Consider the following 13,571-nt stretch of genomic DNA (forward strand, 5'->3'; position numbering starts at 1 on the left):
TTAAGTTAATTTTTTATTTGAGATTATTTTGAAAAATGATTGTCATAAATCTCTGTTTTTCAACGGAAATATATGAGGCTAAGGTTAGCGTTATTATCGCGTACTTCGCCTACATTTAAGATTAGCATATTTTATTATTCATTAGTCTGTTGTAGAATCACTCATGTGGAAATTTTAGTAGCCGCACACCCGTGCCGCACAGGCACCCGCCTGTGATCACAAATCTCTACAGAACACTGTTTGAAGGAATCTTCACTGCAATTTAAATTAAACTTTATACGTAAATATTACACACTATAAATTCATTGAAATTTCTACTTTATAAATATATGGCTTTACGTTCAAATGTTGTTTTGGAAGGGGAATGTAATTAAACAATTGTTTGTCTTCTTTCAAATGTCAAATCAATTATGAAAGAAAGAGATGAACAATTATTTCACTACATACCCCTTTAACAAGTTTTATAACTGACGCCGATAATTTTGTACCTGTCCCTTGGGGAGCTCTTTTTTATGAGTAAATATTATATCACTTTGACTGGATAATACGTCACAACTAAAATAAACAAGATAGATGCTATACGACAAGTTAAAGCATGAAATATTAAAGTTCATAAATGCTTTTGGCGTTTCACAATTGAGCAATTTTGTGTGAATTATATTACACAAACATCCAACTTCTGTAACTGAGATGTTTTATAAAAGTTATACTTGCTTAAAAATCTGTTTGATAACTGAAGCGTTCATAATCGTAGAGCTTTGAATGTTTATCTATAAAGTAGATACTTCGGTAGTCAAGAAATTATATAACATTATATTTTAATTCAACTAATATTTTACAAAATTATCTTCCACCTAAAATACTTGGAGAAAAAGTTTTATAGAAAATTAAAAAAAGATAAAAGTGCCCGCGCGTTGTTTAGTTCAATTTATATATTACGTTAACCAAACGATTCATATATAATACCAAGAAATGTAAGATACATAATGATCTTCCCACGTAATAAGAAGTCGCGTGTTCACTAAATCCCTGAGGATTCTCAAGTCACGTGCCAATGCTAATGTTCTGCTAGAATGCTCGTCGTCGTTTTTATTTGACACGCGAAAATAAAAGCGAAAGGCCTTTGAGAGTTCATTGACACGTTTCAGCAGACGAAAGTATTAGGGATCGAACATCTATGCGTGACAAAACGATGCGAACTACTATTTCTCATTTGAAGCGGAGATGTTTAAAGTTAATATGTAGTGGAGTAACAGATATCCTTATGTAAGTGTATAGGGTGTATCTGTAAGTGTATTATTATGGTTATATTTGGTATATGGTTTTATATAAAATATTTTAGTGGATTTTAAGCTATTTAATGAACCTTACACTTTGGGTGAGCTGTATTACTTACATTGTACATTTCACATTTACAAAAATCCGATGTTATTCCGAGAGCCGAAATAGCCCAATGGTTAGAACGCGTGTATCTTAACCGATGGTTGCCGGTTCAAGCCCAGGCAAGCACTACCGTATTTTCATGTGCTTCATTTGTGTTTATGATTCATCTCGTGCTCGGTGGTGAAAGAAAACATCGTGAAGAAATCTACATGTGTCTAATTTTAACGAAATTCTACCACATACGTATCCACCAACCCACATTGGAGCTTGCTGGAGACAGGAGGCCTAAGCCCAGCAGTGGAAAATTTACAGGCAGTTAATGTTGATGTTATTCGATATTATAAAAAAGTTACCAAGCCTAAATTAATAATAATATATTAATGCTATTATTTATTAAAATTTTTATTTTTTGGTATGTTAACTCGATGAAGTTTTTTTTAGTTTTAATTTAATTTTCGTTTATCATAGCAATATGCTGCTTTTTAAGACAAATGTTATCACAATGATTACATAGGCTTACTTGGGCTTCAAACTTAAGTATAGTATTACATAGTATTACTATAATTACTAGTTCGCGATTTCTAAAACATGGCTTTTGCAGTAAATATTATTAGCATAATATTTATTGCTAAAGCGTCACTTTTATTTAACACTCGCACGTGTGTTAATAATGCTTTAATCTTATATATTTTTATTAGAATTAGATTTCCAAATTGTTGAAATATTTGTTTAATGTGATCACAAAAGAAATAAATGTATTTAGATATGTGCTTTTAATTTTACTGATATTATTAAGGTAAAGATTTTGTTTGTTTGTTCGATTTGAAAAAATATTTCAGTGTTAAATAGCATTTATCGAGAAAGGCTATAAGGCTATACACTAACACGCTACGACCAAAAGGAGCGGAGATGAGTGAAAAGTGTGTCAAAAACGGGTGAAAATTATTCCTTTTGATAGCTTCCGTTGAGTGCGCTGCGCAGACGGATAAAGTTTCGCAAAAACATGTAGGACAAAATTTGTAATATAGCCGAGCGAAGTCGAGACGAACAGCTAGTTAAATGTATAATTAAGATATAAAAAAAATATTCGGACTATATAATAGTAAATACTTCAGTGAAATTAATAACAAGCTTATACTTTTCGATTCTTACAACAGTCATTCAACCCTAAATGAATGTTATTCAAACTTACCCAGCGTGCGGAAGACAATAGGCCTGCTTCTGTACTTGTGGCCGCCCCAAAGGGCAGCGACTGTAACCTGATATTGCGTATCTGCCTCCAGCCCACTTAGAATGACTGCGTCTGAATTGCCAGCCACTTCCAACACCACTCTGTAACTAACGGACGATGAGTCAATTTCGTTGTTTTCTATTACCAAGCAGGAAAAAGAAGGGGGAAAATAGAATGAAGATTAGGTGAGAAGGATGTTACAGAAGAGAATTGTGATATTGTTGATTTATCTGCACGTATCTTGAAATCAGCTGGTTATCTAAAAAATTAAGCGCCAACTAAACATTGAATTGACCTGAGAATTGCTAATCCCCTAAATACCCGTGATAGATAACTTTATAAAATAAATTATGAGCATTTAAGAGTTCTATTTATTCAAAGGATCTAAATAAAGTCCTCAGATGTCTATTGTACATAATTAAAGTGTTATAATCTTTATTCCAAGATGATAGGGCTTCTTTGACCAGACTTGAAAGATTTACAGGTTTCTTCTTTTCCAAATTATTATTATTAAAGAAATATTGTGTGCCTTTGATATTACAAGTCACGTTTGATCATAGGTGACGTATATGTGTGTGTGATTTTATATAAAAAAATATTGTTAACTAAACGGTGTATTTTATTTTGTCTTCAATATTAATGATCATCATTGCAAAAACAAACTTTATTGAGCGATCTAAGATCTCAAATTACAATGCAACTATTTACCAATCAATGTACAAAGCGAAGGTGCTTTTTGCTCAGGAAGTTGGCAAATTACCTGCCTTTGATTTCTGCCCTTTCATTTGTTGATTCTATTGTGGTGTTACTTCAGTAGTTTTTGCATTTGACACGTGCCTTTGTGAAGCAAATGTGTTTGTTCTGACACTGATGGGCGTGATATTTTGGCATCATTTATAATGTAAAATTAGAAAAAAGCTACAAGCCGTGTGGTCCCATTGTAGCATAATAAAGGCGAGGCTTTTTTTCTTTCGATCACTACCATGACTATCGTAAACAAAAAGACAGCCCCTAGGAGTTTAAGTCAATTTTTTTTTTAAGTTTATAAAAAAGAATTCTAGCCTAAGTACCAACGAAATGACGATGATATTATTAATGATTTGTGAAAAATGCAACCATTTGCAGGACATCAAATTCTTTACTAATTTAATCTGTCATAAATTCTGAGATATTTAGTTTTCAAAGTGACATTAAATAACCGATACACATAAGTAATACTTCTGGATGTTAACCCCACACCTTTTTTTTCACTTTCTGTTAACGGCAAATCAATTCGTAAAATCGATAAATTTAAAAATTATTATTAGAACAATGTTGACTCAGCATTATATTATGTTCACGGTAGTATGCGCAAGCGATCCCTTGACGTCTCCCAAAAAGACGGAGTGGATACCGCTGGTTTATTAGTGGGTATTCCGGCGCCTTCAGCGCCGGCGAACCCCACATACCCCCACAGCATGTGGGGGAAAAGCGTTATGTGTTATTCCAGCGTAAAAAAAAAAAATATATATTGTGTTACTTATATACGACTGTTATCCGTGACTTTGTCGGGTCGTTCGTTTGATTTTGCCTACCTTATTTTTTATCTAACATAAAAGTAAGTTAATTTTCATAACATCAGCTATCTATTGCTGAAAATCCCATCAAAATCGGTCCAGTTTTAAGTGCCGTATATAGTTTCATATGCATTTTGTAAAAAACGATTATTTTAAAATTACAAACAGACACTTCATTTTAATTTATTTGTAAATATTATAAGGTAAGTTTAAATTAGAGCAAAGTTTTCAATCAATTAGTTGAAAAAAAATGCTTAAGTTATAATTAAAAATAACTAAAATTATGTCAAAGATGCAAAGTTATGACTTCAGTAGGTCAATGACTAAATACATTATGCAATATATTACGCATCAAAACGATTCACTGGTTTGAATTTTGGTTACATTGCTATCAACATCTATGAACTTTATATATTATGTCATACTTGGAATAATATTATAGGTACGGCAATGGGCTAATGGACCGTCTGATGGTAAGTGGTCACCACCGCTCAGTCATTGGCGCTGTAAGACTTTTTAAGCCATTCCTTAACCTTGAGAATTGAGATGTTATATTGACTCAGTCACCCTTCAAACCGGAACACAACAATAATAAGTATTGCTGTTTGGTGGTAGAATATCTGATCAAGCAAGTGGTATCCAGGTGAGCTTGTACAAAGCTCTACCACCAAGTAAATGTTCTCATGCAAATGACTGCTACGTGATTGAAAGGTTTCGTATGAATAATAAAAAAAATCGGATTTCCTCGTTAAGATAACACTAGAGTTTATTAATTTTATATATGCAAGTATTTAATGAATTAAATTAATATTATGAGACCAACGTAAATACGATATTAAACGAAAAAAGTATTTATCCCAGTTTGTCCGCTGATCGTGAACACTCTAGTTAAGGTTAATAGCCAATAAATGTGGCATAGTTTCTATGTTAGGTCCAATTATTTTTTCTCATCTCCACTATATTCCGTGGGTGTTTATGTTCAAGAACTTCATTCAACACATGTTGTTCTTTACACCACTAAGTATGAGATATAGTAACAAATATATCAAATGACTAACTGCCAGTGCTTGTGGAGATTTGAATTTGAATCTTTGAATAAGATTCTCGTGCAATCCACTGTTACATCTCGGAACGTTATTTTATTTAAGTCAACCGATATTTATATCGCAATTGAAGTGAAATCCTTGTATTGAATTTTATATTGAATGCATGTTGATGTTTTACGAACAAATGAATATTTTCTGTTTTCATTTCCAATTAAACAAAAATTAGCATATCGGTAACGTGCAACTGATTCAACGGTTGATGTGAAATTGTTTTTTGTTTTTTTGACGAAATATTGAATTTACTATGGAACAAAAATGTTTACAGAATAAATAATTAATCGACTTTTGATAATAGCTGTATACTGTTATGACTTTCTTATACATCTGCACTAGCCATTCTTTGCTCGATGTTGTACGAAAGTATAATTCAAAATATACAATATTAAAATAGACTTTCAGGCTCTGTAGAGTGGTCATTAGAATATATTAAATTTAATTGAATCTACATTTAAACGTAATTATCAACACGAAAAAATTAAATATATTTAATATATTATGAAATTATAATTATATGGTTGTATACTTTATGAGAGCCGAGATGGCCCAGTGGTTAGAACGCGTGCATCTTAACCAATGATTTCGGGTTCAAACCCAGGCAGGCACCACTGAATTTTCATGTGCTTAATTTGTGTTTATAATTCATTTCGTGCTCGGCGGTGAAGGAAAACAACGTGAGGAAACCTGCAAGTGTCTAATTTCAACGAAATTCTGCCACATGTGTATTCCGCCAACCCGCATTGGAGCAGCGTGGTGGAATATGCTCCAAACCTTCTCCTCAAAGGGAGAGGAGGCCGTTAGCCCAGCAGTGGGAAATTTACAGGCAGCTAATGCTAAAAATACTTTACATAAAAAAGAACATTATTATGATATATAACAAATTATTTGAAAGTAACGTTACACGTAACAGCTTGTAAATATTTCAATACGGGCTAAGGCTTCTTTCTTTTATGTTTGAGGAGTTGGGTTGGAGCTTATTCCATCACGCGGTCTGGTTTTTGTACAAAACGACGTTGGATACATGTGTATTCAACAACACACATGTATCGAATTTAATAAGTAATATACAAGTTTCCTCACTCATGATTTCCATCACCACCAAGCGTGAGAGGATTGATTGAGAAAACACAAATTAAGCCAAAATAAGCGGGTTGGATCCGCAATCATCAATTAAGATTAACATGTTCTATCTCGACTTCGTTAAAGCAAATAATTCACAATTACGTATTTATTTATATCCTTTAAGAAATCTTGTACGACAAAATAGTTTTTTTTATTTTTAATAATATTTTCATTATATATTCCTTATATTATCGCAACTACAGGTTGAACATGTATCACCCACCCACACATCGGGCCACCCACCCACCCAAAAGGTACAAGAAACAAAACATTTTAGCTTCCAAGGTCATCGGCTCATTTGTGATAGAAGAAAGTGAGGAAGTGGTGACCACTTACCATCAAGTGGCGTACCAATATGACATAAAACAAGCCAGTTACTGTGGATGGTTATTGAACTTGAAATATAATGAAATTACTTTACCAATATCGCTCTATCGAATACAAAAGTGAATATTTATCAGTTGACTATGTTCGGATTTAAATATTGAATACCTAATTCGACCCAGATGTAGGATTCTGGTCCCTTTTTTATGTAAATCGCCATCAGAGTCGATAGTATTTTTTCTCACCCTTTTTCACCTGAATCATATATTGTGCCTAATAAAAAAAGGTTAAGTAATTTTGAGTATAATAACGTAAATGATTTGTGTGTTCGTAACACGAAAGAAAAATAATAAAATTATGAATATAATTAATAAAATTATTTATTGCTTACTACTAAATACCAAATAAAATAGATTAAAAAATGTTAGTTGAGAAAAGCTTGGAATTCCATTCGTCTTTTTCGTCTTTTTTTTATATCTCAATGCGAATAAAAAAAAATTACTTCAATTGAATCAAGTTGTACTTAAATTAGTAAAACGAAAGCAGTCGACTTTATTCTTAGTATTTCTATAACAAAATTAGTTTAATAATTGGATAAAAATTGTAAAATGAAATTCACAGTAATCTAAAGAACTACGGTAAATCCATGCTATTTCCTAAGCGATTACATTAAAGTTACGCTTTACGTTGCAGAAATGCAGCATTTATTCAAATTCTAAGATGCTACAAACTCGGTTTGTAGCTCGGGGCTATTCATCCAAGCACCTGCGACAGAATCATGTCTCGTTTGGTATACGAATGTCAAGTTATTTAGTTTGTATTCGGTTCAAAAAATATTTTATTTAATGCAGAAGTGTAGGCACAACTGATACATTATAAATAATAATTATTGAATTTAAATTTGATCTACTGGTCTACGGTGAAGCAACTCTGTCAAAATATAAAGCAAAATTAAATACATGTGTACAATTAAAACTAGGATTAATAAATAAATATGGCATTGATATATTAAATATTTCAGTAAAACATAATTTTGATTAAAATATTTAATACTAAAATACCCGTACATTTATATCTGTAATATCGATAATTTCTTTAATTAAAGAAATAAAGTAATAAATTACAAAGTAATAAATAAATTAAAATTTCTTTAAACGTAACGCTGTTACGGAGGATTATTCACTATAGCGGTGTTCATTACCTTTTATTGAATAAAAACTCCTTTGATCATAACAGACTTCATAAAGAAAGAGCTTCTCAATTATTCATACGTATATACTCATATTATATTTAAACTAATAATCTTTGTTCTCTTTAAAATATTAACTTTAATTTATATATCACCGTTGAATTGTAAATACTGTAAGTGTTAGATTTTAATCTATCTCGCGAGATTGTAAACTGCCGAAGTCACCACTATCCATTGATAATGGCGGTGTAAGATATATTAACCATTAACACATCGCCAATGCCTTCCACCTCGGGAACTGAGATGCTATGTCCCTTGTATCTGTAGATACACTGGCTCACACACTTTTGAAAATGGAACACCATGTTGCACCAAGCACTACTACCAGATAACAGAACCTTCCATTAATACTGACATAAGAAAAATATATAATCAGATGCTTTTTTATAGCAATTGGCAATTTTCCACGGCTTTGCACGGGTGCAATTTATAATATTTAATTCTTATTGTATAATACAAAACATATCGAAGTTGATACATTTATAAATTGAATTGTATTAACTTTGTCGCGTGAATATATTACGATACGATCTTTTGCGTGTACGTTGAAGGCGTTGTTAAACATTTCAGGGTAGCTTACGAGGATAATGCTGGTTGAGTATTGACGATGCTAGGAATGGTTAATAATTCTTTCAGTACCCATATCTAAGTGCAGTCGTGATATATTCAAGTGGGTCATTTAGTTTATAGATAAAAATGTCTTTGATTCCTCGAAATTAATAAGTGTATTATATCTTCGAGTTTATTGTATTTTATCGGCTTCAATGTCAGATTGTAAGTTTTATTCAAAAATTTACGAAAATGTAGTAATAAAACTTGCCTACCGATCTTTTTTATTAAAGTACAAACGTTTATACAATTTACAGGAATATTTTCGCACTATTCATATCATTTTTATTTTTATATTTTCTTTCAATATATATTCAGGATTAAGCTATTGAAAATTTAATTGATACTGTAAGCAAACTTCAATGTGTTCTCATCAATTCTGTCTGATACGTACACATGACTATATCACAGAAGTAATGAAGGCAATAGAAAATTTATTACAGAAGCTAAGACCAGAGAGCTCCGATTCAATTTTAAGCAGTAGCAAAATCATCTTACCTTGCGTCTGAAGGCTTGTACGTGACGTCATACTTTTCCACGAGATCCGCCGTCGTCGACCAAGAGACGCGTACCGTGGTCGGGTTCAAAAATGTAACCGTTATATTTTCGGGCACACCCGGACCCATCGAACCTGTAAAAATATAACATTATACATGCAATCGTAGAAGAAATTTCGTAGAAGAAAGAAAAGATTCAAATGTAAATATTTTTATACTATAATAAAACTAATATTACGCATTTCATAGCATTTTAATATTTTACGCCAATTAAACTTAATAAATAGTTCATAGTTTTTTGTAACGGAAAGATAAATATCAGTGAACCCCTAGTAGGACGAGAAAAGTGAATTAATTTTAAACTATTTATTAATAATAATAGTCCAGTTGTGAGGTATTAGATATACCTGTCAACCTGTTAGTAAAGTGTCCGGTATAAAAAGATAGAATTCAGAATTACTTAAATGAAATTATAATTCATTTAAAACAGTGTATTACATTTAAATTTTAATTTAACTAAAAGTACAAAAAATGTGAAATCAACGATTATAACAAAAACGCAAATGATGTATAAAGTTTCAGTTTTTATTTACAATTCAGAATTCACTTTGATCGAAATTCAAATTAACGAAATTCGTACCACTGCTTTTGGTATAATGAAAAGTTCTTCCACAAAGGTATTGTGTTCAATTTTAATTGGTTCTCAATCATTTTAAATACTACTCGTATCCATTCATATTGCAACAAAGGAAATATCTTTTTTGTTTAATAAAAACGTTTAAAAAAAATCAGTTTGATTTTATAGTAATCGAAGAGTTCTTTGTACAGTCAGAGTAAGAAAACATTCGTCAGTTTTCAAATTCATTCCTTTATCAAGTCAAAAACTCTTAGTACCCTTTGAAACTAAAGCACTGAACAGACAACTGCATATAAAATTAAACTAACATAGTATGATAACTTGGTTCAAAATAGTGTAACATCTTTGGACTACGTCTAGTGCCATATCAACATAAAAAATTTTTTATGGCCTAATTAGTCATTAGAAGATTTTATTTATTTTGTAGATATGATATCTTAATTGTCAATTGTCAAAGTCTGTCAGTGTCATATACTTTCTTGCAATATCTTGCAATCTTAGAATAAAAACGATTGTAATATTATTCGGCCGCTATTTTAAGTGACTGTTAATGTAATGACGTGACGTGATGAGTGGTTCCATCGCCACCGGGAAGTGGTGGTGATTCTTTGGCCTGCAAAAGATCTCGAGAATCTATGGGGTTTGATGGTGCAGCGGTGGATAAATAATAACGATAGAACCAAAGCAGCTGTCGTAGAACATTGCCGAAGTGTCTGGGAGGGCTTCAGAGGATTCAACATATACTCTTGCTTTGTTGGATCAATGCGACAGCGACTTCAAGCTGTGATTGACAAGAATGGCGGATATACTCGTTTTTAATAAAATAAATAAGATTTGTTTAAATGAATAAATTTTACCATAATTACTATTTATTTTTACTATTTTATTTACTACTTCCGTCCTGCGGTTTCTCCCGCGTTCCCGAGAGATTTTATGTTTTCCAGGGATAAAAAGTGTCCTATATGTTATCCAAAAGAAGAACCAGCTAGTAACTCAATAATTACTCTTTTCTGTGAAATTACATAATTATAAAACGATCTTTATGAAAAAGAGTCATATTGAAGATTTTTTAGAAATATATATTTTTTATTATCACGAGCACATGATTAATTGTACTAAAAGTAAATGATGCTTGAATGGGATGTAATATGGTAATACTCGCCGGGAACGGTATTGAGGCCGTTTGGTCAATAACAATTAAACCATTAGAAAAAATAGTCCTGCATTTAAACTGCAGTCTTTTGTTAAGATTTACATTTAACTGCTGGGCCATCTCAGGTCATACGTACATGTGATATAAAAAAATAACGATTTTATTTATAAATATTTATGAGTAGGTATATTTTCATTGTACGTACAATCGATATCAATATTATTCTTTCGCAGTGAGTTTATTAATAGAATACCAAGAACTTGATTTATCGGCTTTATATCCTTTGACAGAACTAACGCGACCTAACCTAGTATTCCAGTTCTATTAGTATCCTGAATTCTCAGAACAGCGACATAAACATAAATTGATATTTTATAAAATTGTTCGCAATAAAATCATAGAATTTGTCCTACTTTTTTGTATTTTTTTGTACGTTTACACAATAACATGTACTTGGAATGTATATGGTAATTTATTTTGCGTTGAAGGTGAATTAATTGTAGCTTTACTCCTCATTTGGAAGTATAATAGGTTTAATTTTTCAAAGAAGTCTGTCAAACGTTGTTATAACCCGGTTAAAAACAATTATACCTGATTTTTTGTATTAAGTTTTAGTTTTTCGAAACCATTGTTTTATAGATATATTTGTACTAAATAACATAAACTCCAAAGAATTCAGATCATTTTATCTTAAGAGTTTGTATAATAGTGATTTTTAAATTAAATTATAATAATTGACCATACATAGTCGTACTAAAAGTTAAGTTAAATAAAAGCTTGTGAATATGATTTTTCCTATTGTTTTATTAACGTGAAACTATTGGCATGACTTGGGGATAAGACTGATTCATATGCCGTGACGGCAATCACATGATTCTCTCGTATGCCCCTCGTGCCCCAAATCCGCCACTGTTCTCACCTCCTTTTTGTGCGCATGGTATATCAATACTTCGTTGCTAGTGGTTATAAAATTTCGTAACGCTAAACAATAATAATTTTTTTTTAGTCTTTTTCTTTCTAATATCAAATTTCTAATTCCACACAGAGAGAAATCGTTGTATAGTTGCTAGATTAATGTACTTCTAAAAACTGGACATCGTTTTTAAAATATTCGTGATTGCTTCGCTCTTTCTGTAAGCATTCAGTTGCTGCTGTGACTACGTTACGCTCAGTTTTATTTACGAGCACTAGCCGGACAAGCTAGTAAATATTTGTGTTGATACGACCACAGATCTCATCTGGCAATACAAGCTCCATTAATAAGGCTATAAGTGTGCCTTTTTATACCGTATAAACAACCGTGACATGACTTTTTCATAGATTGATTGGTTTTTCTTTAGTTTTTTCTTAATTTGAATTAGCAGTAATTTACAAACCAGCATCCACGAAGCGCAGAAGTAAGGATAGCGCAAGAGTGACGGCGGCGGGCAGCGCGAGCGGCGCTCGCCGCATGTCGCGCCCACGCGGCCGCTCATGCCATGCCGCTTCTAGAACAACAAAGATTAACATATACTATCATCATGATTTGCAGCCCAACCCCATCCATAATCGAATATATCTGTTTATGTATATGAATAATCATAGTATATAACTGAACACATATTATTAAAATATATTCATGAAAATATTTCTCGATAACTCTTTGTATTAAGAAGTACTTAGCAAGGAATTAAATTAGACAGTTATTTTTTTTTTTAATTTTAATTATTAAATTGAAGTAAATAACAAAAAACGTCCAATTACAGTAGCAACTTATGTAGATCAAGGAATGTCCACTCTATTGGATACTTCATAAATATATTCGAAGATACAACTTAGAATTACCTAAAATTTTAACTAGCGGAGCTATTTAAATGACCAGTTGACTGTTTAGACTATTCATCTGTCGAAGTAATCGTCTAATGTTACATTAGTCTAAAACAAAAATAATTAATTTCATTTAATCTTGCATACAAAATGTTTCAGTGCTTAGAGCTGTAGTTGCAGTACATGACATCTTCTTAAAATATAAATAAATATAAATACATAAAACGTCAATACATAGTAAAATTAGTATATATAATCTTACAAATATCTACATATACTAATCCTAAAATAAGTTAAAGTTTGAAGACCTTCGTCATAGTTTACCTTAAGTTTACTTAATGAGTAGCAATTCTCTTAAATTAAGACAAAACTATGATTAAGTTCACGTGACCACAGACGCAACCTCAGGCACGTGCTTGTTTTAATTAATAAGAGGCTTAGAGGTATAAGTCTCAGAAAGCTGATTTAATAGAGCTATTCTGTTAGAGTAAATTCCTAACTTGTCTACTTTTATGGAGATATATAAGAATGTAACTATATATTGAAATAAACTCATAAAAAAATGCGGGATGTATTGTATGTCATATGATGATGGCTAGCGACCCGCCCCGGCTTCACTTTCACGGGTGCAATGCTGATACTAAATATACTACAGAATGTCTCAGTTTTTCAGTCATTAGACAATACAAACGACTATGTCCCTACGTTTTAAATCTGTAATATCTTCGAAAATATTCATTTAAGTTACATGCTGTAAAGAGCCATATTGATCTACATTAACAATGTATTTAAGGTACTTAATTGGTTAGCGATTAATGCTGTATTGCTTATAATTGCTTCGAAAATAAGCCATTATTTCTCGTAAAAAGTAAAGGATAAAAAATGGTTGTTGTGGGCTGTT

The 13,571-nt window shown here is 31.7% G+C and overlaps 1 protein-coding gene across 3 annotated transcripts in view; it reads right to left on the reverse strand.

Moving 5' to 3' along the window:
- LOC113397957 (uncharacterized) overlaps positions 1–13,571 on the reverse strand; it is a 150,705-nt gene that overhangs the window by 43,765 nt on the left and 93,369 nt on the right. For 2 of the 3 annotated variants that reach the window (XM_026636494.2, XM_026636492.2), the window contains exons 2-4: positions 12,241–12,351; positions 9,076–9,208; positions 2,576–2,721 (exon numbers count right to left, since the gene is read on the reverse strand). In XM_026636494.2, coding sequence (XP_026492279.1) covers positions 2,576–2,721; positions 9,076–9,208; positions 12,241–12,316 — 355 coding nt within the window. In that variant the 5' untranslated portion in view covers positions 12,317–12,351. The remainder of the gene's footprint in view (positions 1–2,575; positions 2,722–9,075; positions 9,209–12,240; positions 12,352–13,571) is intronic. The other variant, XM_026636493.2, reaches the window with a different exon arrangement.

This window comes from Vanessa tameamea, chromosome 13 (genome assembly GCF_037043105.1).
Source record: "Vanessa tameamea isolate UH-Manoa-2023 chromosome 13, ilVanTame1 primary haplotype, whole genome shotgun sequence".
In the NCBI taxonomy this organism is placed as follows: Eukaryota; Metazoa; Arthropoda; class Insecta; order Lepidoptera; family Nymphalidae; genus Vanessa; species Vanessa tameamea.